At 37.4% G+C, this 14,987-nt stretch overlaps 1 protein-coding gene across 1 annotated transcript; it reads right to left on the bottom strand.

Annotated features, from left to right (window-relative positions):
• Positions 1-12,815: 12,815 nt before the first annotated feature.
• LOC103516071 lies at positions 12,816-13,786 on the bottom strand. Its single transcript, XM_026828577.1, has 2 exons — positions 13,378-13,786; positions 12,816-13,291 (listed from the first exon to the last, which is right to left on the bottom strand). The coding sequence occupies exons 1-2, from the start codon at positions 13,418-13,420 to the stop codon at positions 12,816-12,818; spliced, it is 519 nt and encodes a 172-aa protein (XP_026684378.1). The 5' UTR covers positions 13,421-13,786.
• Positions 13,787-14,987: the final 1,201 nt, after the last annotated feature.

Here is a 14,987-nt window from a genome sequence, read left to right as displayed (position 1 = left end):
TTGAATTATCATTGTTATTATAACTGTGCTCCTAATGTTCCCCATATCAATTCTTGCTGTACAGCAGGCTAATTTTCTGATGGCCCTCCTTTTGAATCGGTGTGGTGAAGGGCAGCGTAGCTCTATTTGATTGAATTATCATTGTTATTATAACTGTGCTCCTAATGTTCCCCATATCAATTCTTGCTGTACAGCAGGCTAATTTTCTGATGTCCTCCTTTTGAATCGGTGTGGTGAAGGGCAGCGTAGCTCCCTAGCTGTTTGTCACTCAAATTTCATTACTGTATAGAGCTATGAAGTGATGCAACCTTTGGGGAATGGTGCATTAGTGCATTTATCTTTTCAACATAATGTACGTATATTCTGATACCTCTGATAAAATGTATAGTATACGAATTTCATACCTATGTACTTGTCAAAAAAAAAGCCTACTTTGTACCTCTTTTCAACATAATGTACGTATATTCTGATACCTCTGATAAAATGTATAGTATACGAATTTCATACCTATGTACTTGTCAAAAAAAAGCCTACTTTGTATGCCCAACAAATTTCCCTTTTTACACCAATTTTACGTAAAATTTCCCACCAAAAAAGGGGAATTCCCCACATCGGTCAGAGAGGCCGGCACTCCGTCGAATGACAATCTGTGTTTGTGTGTCACACCGAGGTGTGTGCTCGGGACAAATAAGGAAAGAGTCAAGGTGCATCCACAACGAAGGCCTTCGCTTCACTTTCACTTCAGGGTGCTTCCAAGTGTCTCTGTGATCTCGGTAGCGCTGTGCAGTGCCAAATACGAAGAACTGATGACATCAGTAGTCTGGGAATGTTTTACTATTACGTACATACGATAATTGCATGCATTAAAGAAAGATCCGAGATTAATTGATTCATTAGAACACTGATCGCTCTATCTGCAGAACTTATACACCTAGGAGGCTGAAATTTAGTAGGAATAGTTCTAATATGTTCTAGATGTGCAAGAAGAGAGGAAATCTAAACCGATGTTGATTTATAGAATATAATAGAATATGCCATGTTTAATTGTTTATCCTGCTCGAATGAGACTAAAAAGTCCCTTCCGAGATTAATTGATTCATTAGAACACTGATCGCTCTATCTGCAGAACTTATACACCTAGGAGGCTGAAATTTAGTAGGAATAGTTCTAATATGTTCTAGATGTGCAAGAAGAGAGGAAATCTAAACCGATCTTGATTCATAGAATATAATAGAATATGCCATGTTTAATTGTTTATCCTGCTCGAATGAGACTAAAAAGTCCCTTCCGAGATTAATTGATTCATTAGAACACTGATCGCTCTATCTGCAGAACTTATACACCTAGGAGGCTGAAATTTAGTAGGAATAGTTCTAATATGTTCTAGATGTGCAAGAAGAGAGGAAATCTAAACCGATCTTGATTTATAGAATATAATAGAATATGCCATGTTTAATTGTTTATCCTGCTCGAATGAGACTAAAAAGTCCCTTCACCCCAGCAGTCTAAACGAGGTCTCATGGCACAAATGACTTATCTGACACAAGTGACACATCCCAAATCAACTCAAACTTGTACACAAAGAACAAGTGACAAAAATTTGGCGTTTTCAATAGTCCCCTCCATAGGAAATCTAAACCGATCTTGATTTATAGAATATAATAGAATATGCCATGTTTAATTGTTTATCCTGCTCGAATGAGACTAAAAAGTCTTTTCACCCCAGCAGTCCAAACGAGGTCTCATGGCACAAATGACTTATCTGACACAAGTGAGACATCCCAAATCAACTCAAACTTGTACACAAAGAACAAGTGACAAAACTTTGGCGTTTTCAATAGTCCCCTCCACATGTTTTCAACTCTTCTTTGACATGTGATCCTGGTCGTCAGCATCATCAATACAAAGTACTTACTTACTAAAGTATTTACTATTAGCTCGTTACTATTACTTTCAAGCTTATTCTACGCCTCTCGAGCTACCTGGTACCAATTCCTCACATCAATACAAAGTACTTACTTACTAAAGTATTTACTATTAGCTCGTTACTATCAGAATCCATTACTTTCAAGCTTATTCTACGCCTCTCGGACTACCTGGTACCAATTCCTCACTAACTCCTTAGACCAGTGCTTCTCAAAGTTATGGCCACCGCGGCACACTTTTCAAGAGTCCTACCTATCCGCGGCACCCCGCGCACATGAATATTGCATATCAGATAACATAAATGCTCTTTTGATAGCGCCGCAGGTCTTTTTTTTTAATTTGGTCAGCGTCTCATTAGTTTTGTGATCTTTATCTGAGGAAAATCCCAAATCTCGCGGCACACCTAGGGCGACCTCGCGGATTGTATATCAGATAACATAAATGCTCTTTTGATAGCGCCGCAGGTCTTTTTTTTTAATTTGGTCAGCGTCTCATTAGTTTTGTGATCGTTATCTGAGGAAAATCCCAAATCTCGCGGCACACAGTTTGAGAAACGCTACCTTAGGCTCTTCCTTAATTGAGTTTGATCGCTTCTTTGCTGTGGTCAGGGCATCATTACTGATATAACTTTCTGATGGACTTTCTATGACATAAACTTCGGAGCAACCGGTCAGATACGGGTATGATTCATGCTGTATAACATAACACAACGTCTTATGATGCTATTGATGAATGATGTATAACGTCTTATGGAGCTTTTGATGAATGATGTATAACGTCTTATGGAGCTATTGATGAATGATGTATAACGTCTTATGGAGCTTTTGATGAATGATGTATAACGTCTTATGGAGCTATTGATGAATGATGTATAACGTCTTATGGAGCTATTGATGAATGATGTATAACGTCTTATGGAGCTTAACGTCTTATGATGCTATTGATGAATGCTGTATAACATAACACAACGTCTTATGATGCTATTGATGAATGCTGTATAACGTCTTATGGAGCTATTGATGCTGGATTTCATAGATCAAGAATAGCCAAGAAGACTAACGTTAGATTGTATTGGTCAAAAGAATAACGTTAGATTCTATGGATCCAGAATAAATAGGTATAGATAGAATTTTAATTGTGTTAAGCATAAATGCTTGTCACAAATGTCGTTCCCCACTTAATACATTACGCTAAATTTCATCACTTGACTTGGACTCGAACCACCAACCTCCAGATACGAAGTTCACAGCGCTAACCTCTACACCACTGAGGTTGGTAGATAGATAGTTAACATAAGGACTAATGATCGGTTCCATGCATAGATCAAAACTAACAGATTCTATGGATCCAGAATAAATAGGTATAGATAGAATTTTAATTGTGTTAAGCATAAATGCTTGTCACAAATGTCGTTCCCCACTTGTAATGCTAAATTTCATCACTTGACTTAGACTCGAACCACCAACCTCCAGATACGAAGTCCACAGCGCTAGCCTCTACACCACTGAGGTTGGTAGATAGATAGTTAACATAAGGACTAATGATCGGTTCCATGCATAGATCAAAACTAACTACATACATAGTCCCTGCCTTGTAAGCACTAGGTCGCCCTTTCGGTTCGATTAAGGAACGAACCTAATCCTAAATAGATAAGGTTTGTTCTCAGAACGACTGGCTTTCTCCTATCCTGTGCTCCTTCTCTCTTCGATTTCGGTTCGCGCTACATAAAGTTGTTGCTAATGCTCAAGAACCAATTAATTCTAACGTTCGGATGTTGATGTTTACTTCTTTGCTTGTAGAATGTTCGCGCTACATCAAGTTGTTGCTAATGCTCAAGAACCAATTAATTCTAACGTTCGGATGTTGATGTTTACTTCTTTGCTTGTAGAATCATCAACTTCCTTCAGCTGTACACGGGCAATTAAAGTAAACGAATCCGTGATTCCCATTAAAGCTTGGGTACCAGAAGGTCACCAGCGAGGGTTTCAGGGTTAAAATAACGGGCAGGTCGGTCTTCAATAACCCAATATCGTCTTCAAGGAAGTGTTTCAGCCATCCTAGGAAGGTAGCGCACCTGCCTTGTCACCAGCGAGGGTTTCAGGGTTAAAATAACGGGCAGGTCGGTCTTCAATAACCCAATATCGTCTTCAAGGAAGTGTTTCAGCCATCCTCGGAAGGTAGCGCACCTGCCTTGCAAGCACTAGGTCGCCCTTTCGGTTCGATTAAGGAGCGAACCTAATCCTAAACAGATAAGGTTTGTTCTCAGAACGACTGGCTTTCTCCTATCCTGTGCTCCTTCTCTCTTCGATTTCGGACAGTAATAAGACCTCCGTTGTTATGGTTCCCTCTATCAAACATCTGGTGTTTGGAATATTTTACTCTCGAGTCTCAATCTCAAGAGATCGAAATTTCAAGTAACTGAGCTCAGAAAAGTAGAATACCCAAAATCGGACTAAAACTTGAATGGCATAGTCACGATTCCTACTACACACCAAATCCTTGTCTTAAGAAAACAAGACCCAATTCATTTTGTGGACCCAAAACTAATTCATAACGTATCACGGTACGAAATAAAGCTGTTGGCTTAGTAATTAGATTATGATAATTAACTCGATTTCGGACAGTAATAAGACCTCCGTTGTTATGGTTCCCTCTATCAAACATCTGGTGTTTGGAATATTTTACTCTCGAGTCTCAAGAGATCGAAATTTCAAGTAACTGAGCTCAGAAAAGTAGAATACCCGAAATCGGACTAAAACTTGAATGGCATAGTCACGATTCCTACTACACACCAAATCCTTGTCTTAAGAAAACAAGATCCAATTCATTTTGTGGACCCAAAACTAATTCATAACGTATCACGGTACGAAATAAAGCTGTTGGCTTAGTAATTAGATTATGATAATTAACCTCGGTGTGGTCTTTCATAATAGGGACTTAGAATGTTCTTTTATTCTTTTTAAGAGTAGTTCCATTTTCGTTTTTAGTCGTTCCAAGTTTTTTTTCCAAGCAGTTACAAGTTGATTTAGGTATACTATAATGTAGACATGGACTTTGAATGTTTTGATTATGGAATTGTCTAACGCCCTAATACTTGTAACCAATAATATTAAGTTCAGCTTAGGCTCAAATCTTAATTCTGAAGAGCACGAAAGAGAATTGGTCACACTTCTGGGAATTCGGGCAGAGTAGCGTTCCGAAAGTTATTTCAAAAATCTTATAGGAAACTATGTACAAACATAAGAAAGTTAAAGTGCTTTATTAACATTCAGATTCAGATATTTTATTTTCCTTGAATTACTCCAATATTTGATGTCAAGTGAGGTGGGTGCTTCAACTGAACTGGAAAACATACAACTAGAGGTGATGATCATAAATTTAATTAACATGAAGAAGTTAAATAACGAGCGAGTGACAGACACCGAAGCGAATACAAGAGTCCGTCCCTTATACCTTTTTATTACTATTGTAATAATAAAGGAAGGACGGACTAAAAATCGACATAAAAGTGCCGATCTATGGATCCAGAATAAATAGGTATAGATAGAATTTTAATTGTGTTAAGCATAAATGCTTGTCACAAATGTCGTTCCCCACTTAATACGTTACGCTAAATTTCATGACTTGACTAACACCCATATTTATGAACAAAATGCTGGCTCTTAAGTTCGTGCCAAGCATAGTCTCAAGGCATTTGATTGGTCAATTTTGACTTGAGACTGATCTAAGAACGATCATTCTTGTTCATAAATACGAGTGTTATACAATAGTCCGTCCCTTATACCTTTTTATTACTATTGTAATAATAAAGGAAGGACGGACTATGTAAAACAATAGCTAAGTTTGTTTTCCTGATATATTCCTACAAAGTAGACAAACAAAGTGAATTAAATTCCAACACTCACACCTACATCACAATAGACAATCAAGTATGTGTACACCAATGTCTCGGAGGATGTAATTACACAACCAGTCTGATTAATAAACAATATTCAGAACAAGGGTGGACTTATGTAAAACAATAGCTAAGTTTGTTTTCCTGATATATTCCTACAAAGTAGACAAACAAAGTGAATTAAATTCCAACACTCACATCGCACGATGAGCAACCATGATCAGTCTACAATCTACATCTGTTTGTAAAACAATAGCTAAGTTTGTTTTCCTGATATATTCCTACAAGGTGGACAAACAAAGTGAATTAAATTCCAACACTCACGCCTACACCACAATAGACAATCAAGTATGTGTACACCAATGTCTCAGAGGATGTAATTACACAACCAGTCTGATTAATAAACAATATTCAGAACAAGGGTGGACTTGGAAAAGAAGACACTAGAGGGAGATTCAAGTAAAGGAATAGTTGGATGGTTTAAAGATATTCAAGTGAGAAAATAGTTCCAACTATTAAGAAAGGAGTTGAAAAAAGGATTAAGGAATCTGGGGAAAACGGCAAAAAGTTTCGAGATGAACACGAAGTACAGCTAGTTCCAACTATTAAGAAAGGAGTTGAAAAAAGGATTAAGGAATCTGGGGAAAACGGCAAAAAGTTTCGAGATGAACACGAAGTACAACATCTAGGGCGAACAACAGCCTCCAAAAGAAGACACTAGAGGGAGATTCAAGTAAAGGAATAGTTGGATGGTTTAAAGATATTCAAGTGAGAAAATAGTTCCAACTATTAAGGAAGGAGTTGAAAAAAGGATTAAGGAATCTGGGGAAAACGGCAAAAAGTTTCGAGATAAACACGAAGTACAGCATCCAGGGCGAACAACAGCCTCTATGATGACATCAACAAAAATCATATTTAAGTACTTCATCAGAGAACGGTAAAACTTGCACTATTAAGAAAGGAGTTGAAAAAAGGATTAAGGAATCTGGGGAAAACGGCAAAAAGTTTCGAGATGAACACGAAGTACAGCATCTAGGCCAATCTAGGGCGAACAACAGCCTCCATGATGACATCAACAAAAATCATATTTAAGTACTTCATCAGGGAACGGTAAAACTTACGAACCGACTCTGAAAATGGTCCTCAAAGCACCCCCACAGGCTCCAAATATTTGCAGCCCCTTCCTAACACCAAGCCTGTCCCACAATCAGGGAGACAACGCACGACCACAGGGTAAGATATAACGGTGTTTACATTGTTGTCATATTTACGATGCGATATTTCCAGTTCGAACGCAAAATCAATGTCTCAACATAGGCAGTATAAACAATAAACTAAAAACAAGACGAAATAGCCTGGAGTTTCATTATCAGTGTGGTTAGCGCTCTGATTGTCAAGAATGCGTTTGAGCAAAGACTTGCTGAAACTAAAACTAGATATACCGCAAACGAAATAGTCATAGAGCGAAGTCCAAACACTCTATGATGATTGAGAATCTGGTTCAAACGAATTTACCAACATACAATATACCGCAAACGAAATAGTCATAAAGCGAAGTCCAAACACTCTATGATGATTGAGAATCTGGTTCAAACGAATTTACCAACATACACACGAGTATTATTGTAAATAACGTAAATAGAAGTGTATTTGACACCAAATTAAACAAGACGAAATAGCCTGGAGTTTCATTATCAGTGTGGTTAGCGCTCTGATTGTCAAGAATGCGTTTGAGCAAAGACTTGCTGAAAGTAAAACTAGATATACCGCATTTAGTTGGCACCTAATTCATTTGCTTCTGAAGATGTCCTAAAGTATCACGGGATATCATTAACATAAAAATAACATAAGTTTGGTATATTTAACATTCATGAGAATGTATTGAATTTCAGTGATAGTTGCTTTGAACTTCTGAAAAAAATGTTGATTTGGTACTTTGTTTTCTGGTAGTGAAATTTTTTGGCAGGTGTAGTCTATGAATGTTTGAAGCTCAAGTTCAAGTCCATCCATATAAGTAAGTACTTTGATTTTTTTACTTTTTTTTCCAAATGCCAGTTCATCCACGAATTCACTGGTTCTTCTTTCTCTTCACCTGTTTCTTGTGGTAGGTGAATGGTACAGTATTTGACTTTCGGTTGATGCTGTTAGATTGAATCTTTTGACAATAGTTTTTTCTTCGACATTTGTTAAAAAATTTCAAGTACGAGTTAGTCCCTAGAATTCTAGACTGTTCAAGTTATTTTCTATTTGTTCAATAATTCTCATCTCAAAGTTTTGTGACTGCTTTTAACAGTAGGTACGGTGACTGTTTTTATTTTATTCCATTCTCTCTATTGACTCATCAGAAAGTTGTGCCTTGGTTTATTATTTTTTGTGGCTGCACCCATAACTTTTACGACTTCGTTCAAGGTGCTAACTCTGACAATCACATCTTGGGTGTTAACGAGAAGTGCTTCCATGTTCTCTTCGCGCGTTATGTCAATTCCGCCACTTTCCATTTCAGTCTCCATAATTTCTTTGTTTTGGGTGTTAACGAGAAGTGCTTCCATGTTCTCTTCGCGCGTTATGTCAATTCCGCCACTTTCCATTTCAGTCTCCATAATTTCTTTAAATTGTTAGACACTCCAGATGGGATTGCAGAAGCAGAAGACATAACTGAATGGATAGTAGTTGATAAACATTGCACATTTGACATCACCGCGGTCACAAATCTGAGGTCTTCTCGTCCCGAAATTGAAGAGAAGGAGGATAGGAGAAAACCAGCCGTTCCGAGAACGAAGCTTATCGGTTTCTTTGTTTTGGTTTAGGTTATGATTAGTTGTAACAAATTATGTTATACTACCTTGTATTGTATTTACTCCATACAAGGAATGGGTAATCTGCCTCTAATTCTTTCCGGTACTTTTATTTTCATTTGATTTTATAAATAGAGGACTTAATATGAAGTAGGTATTTGGATTTGGAGTAATGACTAGGTATTTGTTTTTGAATTGTTTCCAATCATGCGATGTCATTTAAGTGGATAAGATTTAAGTCAATATGAAACAAATGAGATTTTACTAATCTTTCACCGATCCAAATTTAAAACGATCATAAGTGGATTTGGATTTAAAAATTAGATCACATTTGGATTACACATAAAGACCTGAACGATAGTAAAATTATGGATTTTGTATAAAAACCTACCCATGGATTTAAGTATTTTAAAACAATAATATGAAATAAAGTAAATCTTTTCTATTGAATCCATGGACTTGGGATTCACAAACGAATGATACTGAAAATCCAAACCCAAATACCCACGATATGGTTCGAATTCAAAATGACCTAAACCAAATAGCAAAACACACGAAATATGATATCAATCTTAACTACCAATGGGATTGATAGTAACTTTAATAAAAATAAAAACCATCAACTCTGGACGCTGAAATAGTAATAAAATAATTCAGTACCTTAATAGATTATTACTTAAATTTCACTTGGACATTATTAAGGAATTTCAAGATGTTTCCAAGTTAGGAGGTTTTGATGTCATTTTGTAGGATGTTAGGATGAATCTGTCTGCCAGTTAGATGTCAAAGGATTTCAGGATTGAATACTTGGATTACTTGGATATGAATAGATGTAATTCGAACAATATTCAAGATTTGAAAAATATAAAAATACATTTGAATTCTGATAGAAATATGGATAATATTATGATCCTTCTAACAATATTAGGCATTGAATATGTTAACATTCCGAAACTTTGTAGAAGATGAGATCAGAAAATTCGATAACCTCACCAGGCGAGAAATTTATTTGCCTGGCAATTGAAAATTTATTTTGATGAGATGTGCGTGGGAATTGTGGGATCTTCGTTGATATTACCATTTCTTTTTATTACTTCAAGGGTAATGGGACTAATGGGTATTTTTCCATTTTTCTAAGTCCGTTCTAAAATCTGATGTTCTTTTGCATAATTTCTAGGAAAATTGAATTAGGAGGAATCCTAATATTGTGAAATTATTTAGTATTAAGACCATTCTAAAACTAATATTAAACATATCAAAAATAAAAGTGAAAATTACATTGCAAACAAAAACAACGAACACGCTCGAAAAGCAGGTCTTGTATGTAGAATTTATTGACCCCGCCGGGAATCGAACCCGGGTCTCCCGCGTGCAAGGCGAGTGCAGTGACCACTACGCCATGGGAGCTGACTAGAAATCCTAATATTGTGAATTTTAGTATTAAGACCATTATAAAACTAATATTAAACATATCAAAAATAAAAGGGAAAATTATATTGTAAAAAAAAAAAAACGACAAACACGCTCATAAAGCAGGTCTTGTATGTAGATTTAGGGCTGTTTGCCCCTACACCTAGGCCTTAGATTTTGCTTTTTGTGTAAGATGCAGGTCTTAGTTCGATCGACATTCTCAATAATAGACAGACTGAAATCCAATGGTTTGTTTTGCTAGGAGCTTACCGTGGATTTTCTCTATGAGGACTTGATTTCCCTAGGCATCTATTACTTTGACGGTACCGTCAATACAACAGGACTCCCTGTGGTGCAAACCTGACAATGTTCATACTGGTAGTCAATTAGTCGATTTAGGGCTGTTTGCCCCTACACCTAGGCCTCAGATTTTGCTTTTTGTGTAAGATGCAGGTCTTAGTTCGATCGACATTCTCAGTAATAGACAGACTGAAATCCAATGGTTTGTTTCGCTAGGAGCTCACCGTGGTTTTTCTCAGGACTTGATTTCCCTAGGCATCTATTACTTTGACGGTACCGTCAATACAACAGGACTCCCTGTGGTGCAAACCTGACAATGTTCATACTGGTAGTCAATTAGTCGTAGTAGCTAGATATAAGCAATACTTACATATAGTATAAGCAATACTTATAGCTAGTATAAACAAATACTGGTAGTCAATTAGTCGTAGTAGCTAGATATAAGCAATACTTACATATAGTATAAGCAATACTTATAGCTAGTATAAACAAAGTAGGTAAAAACTATCTACCAGTTGAAAGGAAGATGCATCAGAAGATCACACTATGTTGCCAGTTTTTGTTGTGATTGTTGTAACTGTTGTACAAACAATGTCGACAATTTTATTATAAATTTTAGATATTAATAAGAAATTGCCCAAACAATACTGTCTCGACAAACCTAATAGAAATATTAATTGCACACATAATCTACAATTTTATTAATTATAGATTTTTTAAGATTTAGTGATTGTCGTAATTGTGTTGCATGCTAAAATTCCGACCAATACCTACTTGACTGTAGGGTACCAGCGAGGTAAATGACGTCAAGTACATGTGTGGGAATATTCAATCAGCAATTATACATATTGGTGTTCTCAATACATACATCAAATCATTAAAATCACAGCAGTCACAGCACAAATGAGGTAACCAAACAGTTAAATGTAGGGTAAACCTCTGTGGCAGAGTGGTTAAAGGCTCAATCCGGAGAAGCTGGGTTCGAATCCCGGCCGGGCCGGAAATTTCCTGACACTTTTCCGTTCTCGGATAGGCATGGCCGTAAAAGACTGGGCCTTGATACCTTGAAGAAGAACAAGAGTGGTTCGGAGGGATACACTTTCAGAAGAAATAAATAGCTTCCTAGTGACCCAAAAGACCCAACCCCGACCCAAAGTTGTGACTTTGCCGGGTGAATAGCTCATCCTTAAAGGGAATTTAGAGAAAAAAAAGTGTGGGGTAATGGAAAGTAAAAAATCACACAAGGGTGCCAAAATGGGATTTGGTACACCAGTAATCAATGGAACTACTCCACCTCCTCTCTGGTTGGTCCTTTGATATAAGACCTTTGTTGGGTCTCTTGTCTCGAGCCCTTTGCGGTGAAGCAAATGGAAAATTGGGCAAACCATTTAAATTATTCGAAAGTTATGGTAGCACGAATAGACAAACTGACGGACAAACAGATACAAAAAAAAAAATCGTCGATTAAAACTTTGAATTCTCTTCTTTCGTTCACTAAATTCAATTCAGCTAGAATACAAAGAAGAGTACAATACCCCTTATTGAATGACGCATTCGAGCATTTGTGAAAATATTTTTCCTCGGAAAAAAATTATCATCATCATCCGAGAAAAAGAGACACCTGAGGTTTATTGACGGATTTAAATACTTATGTGTGTTGGAAAAACAGTTTTCCACGAGGACTTGTTGGGATCCCAGGTGTTGGAAAATGTTTCGCCCTTGTTAGCAAAACAAAATGTACTCAATTGACCTGATGATGAACTCCACGCGTTATTTTACAAAATAAATAGGTAGGTAGATAGGTATGTAGGTAGGTAGCTTCCCATCTCTACCCAGTCAGAGTAGTACCTACCTAACTTAAAAGTACCTAGAAGGCTCGATTCTACAAACTCAATTAAGAACATTAATATTTCTGACTGCAATAAGTTGCATGATTATTTATTTATCCAGTATGAACTTTTCCAAGTCACCTTTGAAATATCAACTCCATACCCGGTGAATTAATCATGGGCATGATACACCCTAGAAATGTATCACACATAGCTGACTCAAAAACCCACCGAATATGGACAGATGAAACTGTCAGAAGACATTAATTGATTGTGTTCGAAACCCGCTCGACCCCGAACTAAATAAGGTAACTACTAACTACCCACTTTTGCTGAGTGAATGTACTTTGTTCTTGAACTCACACTTCACTATCGGGTCCTTCAGTTTCCACCACTTGATTTTTCTCACAGTGCATTTGTATTCTCTTTTCTTTTTCGAGCATAACATCTATTACCAAAACTCTGTGCTGAGGTGTTACTGACTTTCCATTTATAATCATACAGTTTTTCACTTCCTTCAGATGTCTTCTTCTACACAACATGAAATCGATTTGGCTCGTTCTATTGCCACTCTTGTAGGTATGGCGAGGTCTGATGCCAGTGCAAAATCGAGTATTTTGGCTCCCTCCTCGTTCTCAGTTCCTGTTCCCCAGATTCCTCTTATTCTCTCAGTTTCTTCTGTATTTGGTCATTCAGCTCTCTTGCTTTTGCTCTTGCTACAACTCTTTTGGTCTCTTTATTTGCCTTTTTATACTCTTCTTTGTCCTCTTGTCTTCCAGATTTGTCCCACTTCTTTTTTGCTTCTTTCTTCTTCTTCACGCTTTCCTTTACTTCTTCGTTCCACCACCAGGTTTCTTTATCTGGAGGAGGTCCTTTTCCTGAAGTTCTTCCCAGTACTTTCTCTCCAGCTTCTCTTATTGTTCCACTAACTCTCTTCCACTGATCTTCTACTTCGTTCGTCCTAAGATTTTCCAACACTTTGTTCTTGAACTCACACTTCACTATCGGGTCCTTCAGTTTCCACCACTTGATTTTTCTCACAGTGCATTTGTATTTTCTTTTCTTTAGAATTTCGAGCATAACATCTATTACCAAAACTCTGTGCTGAGGTGTTACTGACTCTCCATTTATAATCTAAAATTTTACGGATTATTTACATTAAAAGCATTAAAATAATACAGAGAAACAGAGAACGATGCGATACGTTTGACAGTTGACAGTATACAGTTTTTCACTTCCTTCAGATGTCTTCTTCTACACAACATGAAATCGATTTGGCTCGTTCTATTGCCACTCTTGTAGGTAATATAGAGGGCTTCTTTCTTCTGAAAGTAGGTATTCAGTATGGCGAGGTCTGATGCCAGTGCAAAATCGAGTATTTTGGTTCCCTCCTCGTTCTCAGTTCCTGTTCCCCAGATTCCTCTTATTCTCTCAGTTTCTTCTGTATTCCCTTTTCCGATATGTCCATTGAGATCACCTCCAAAGATTATCCGCTCGTTACTTGGTATACTCGTCACTTCCTGTTCTACTTCTCTCCAGAATGCCTCCTTTTCTTCATCATCACACCCGACCTGTGGAGCATATGTATACTCAACACATTGATTTCCATGTCGTCTAGTTGTAATTTGACGCTCATCACTCTATCATTTCTTCTATGTATACGTATACGCCTCACACTTGGTATACTCGTCACTTCCTGTTCTACTTCTCTCCAGAATGCCTCCTTTTCTTCATCATCACACCCGACCTGTGGAGCATATGTACTCAACACATTGATTTCCATGTCGTCTAGTTGTAATTTGACGCTCATCACTCTATCACTTCTTCTATTTATACCCCTCATTTTGGTTTTCATTTCTTTGTCTAGTACTATTCCCACTCCGTTTCTTCCTCTGCTATCCGTTCCACTGTAGAAGAGTTTGAATCCATCTCCTAGCTCTCTAGCGCTGTTCCCTTTCCATCTTGTCTCTTGAACACACAGTACTTGGATCCTTCTTCTCGCCATCAAATCTGCTACTTCACGTCCTCTGCCCGTCATCGATCCGACGTTTAATGTTCCAAATCTCATCTGGACATAATTATGTTACAACATAAATATCCATATGTAATACAAAGTTATTAATAAATATTTACCAAGTTAGAAACATGTTTGTAGGTTTTGACACAAAGTAATGGCTGTCTTCCCCCGCACAAACATGGAGCTTTTGACTCTAACTTGAGAACACAAATTTATCATATTGTAAAAACCAACACTGAGATTGGGAGATATGCCTGTGATGGAATAGAAAACAAAATAACAAACCTAGAACTCTTTGAACAAATTTAGGACTATCTTGGATTGAACACCTTTGAAGACACCAAAGGAAATAGCACGATCTGAGAGGGATGGATAATGAATGTAAACTAGGTAGAAGAGTTTGAATCCATCTCCTAGCTCTCTAGCGCTGTTCCCTTTCCATCTTGTCTCTTGAACACACAGTACTTGGATCCTTCTTATCGCCATCAAATCTGCTACTTCACGTCCTCTACCTGTCATCGATCCGACGTTTAATGTTCCAAATCTCATCTGGACTAGCTTCTTTAGCCGGGTCCGCCCTTGGCCCGGTAGCCCTCGCTCACTTCTCACAGATGTTGGGTAGCACGATCTGATAGGGATGGATAATGAATGTAAACTAGATATTGTAAAAACCAATACTCTAATTAATTGAGGATGAATGTGAACTAGGATTGTAGGAGGAAACAAATAAAAAACTACTAGGAGGCCACACTCAAAGAACTCCAAGGAACTGAACATTGGAAGAAATGGATTATGGATACGAACGAGTTGTAATG

This window comes from Diaphorina citri, unplaced genomic scaffold, assembly GCF_000475195.1.
Source record: "Diaphorina citri unplaced genomic scaffold, Diaci psyllid genome assembly version 1.1 scaffold1478, whole genome shotgun sequence".
In the NCBI taxonomy this organism is placed as follows: domain Eukaryota; kingdom Metazoa; phylum Arthropoda; class Insecta; order Hemiptera; family Psyllidae; genus Diaphorina; species Diaphorina citri.
The sequence above is the reverse complement of the archived record's forward strand: the minus strand, read 5'-3'. Positions and strand labels throughout refer to the sequence as shown.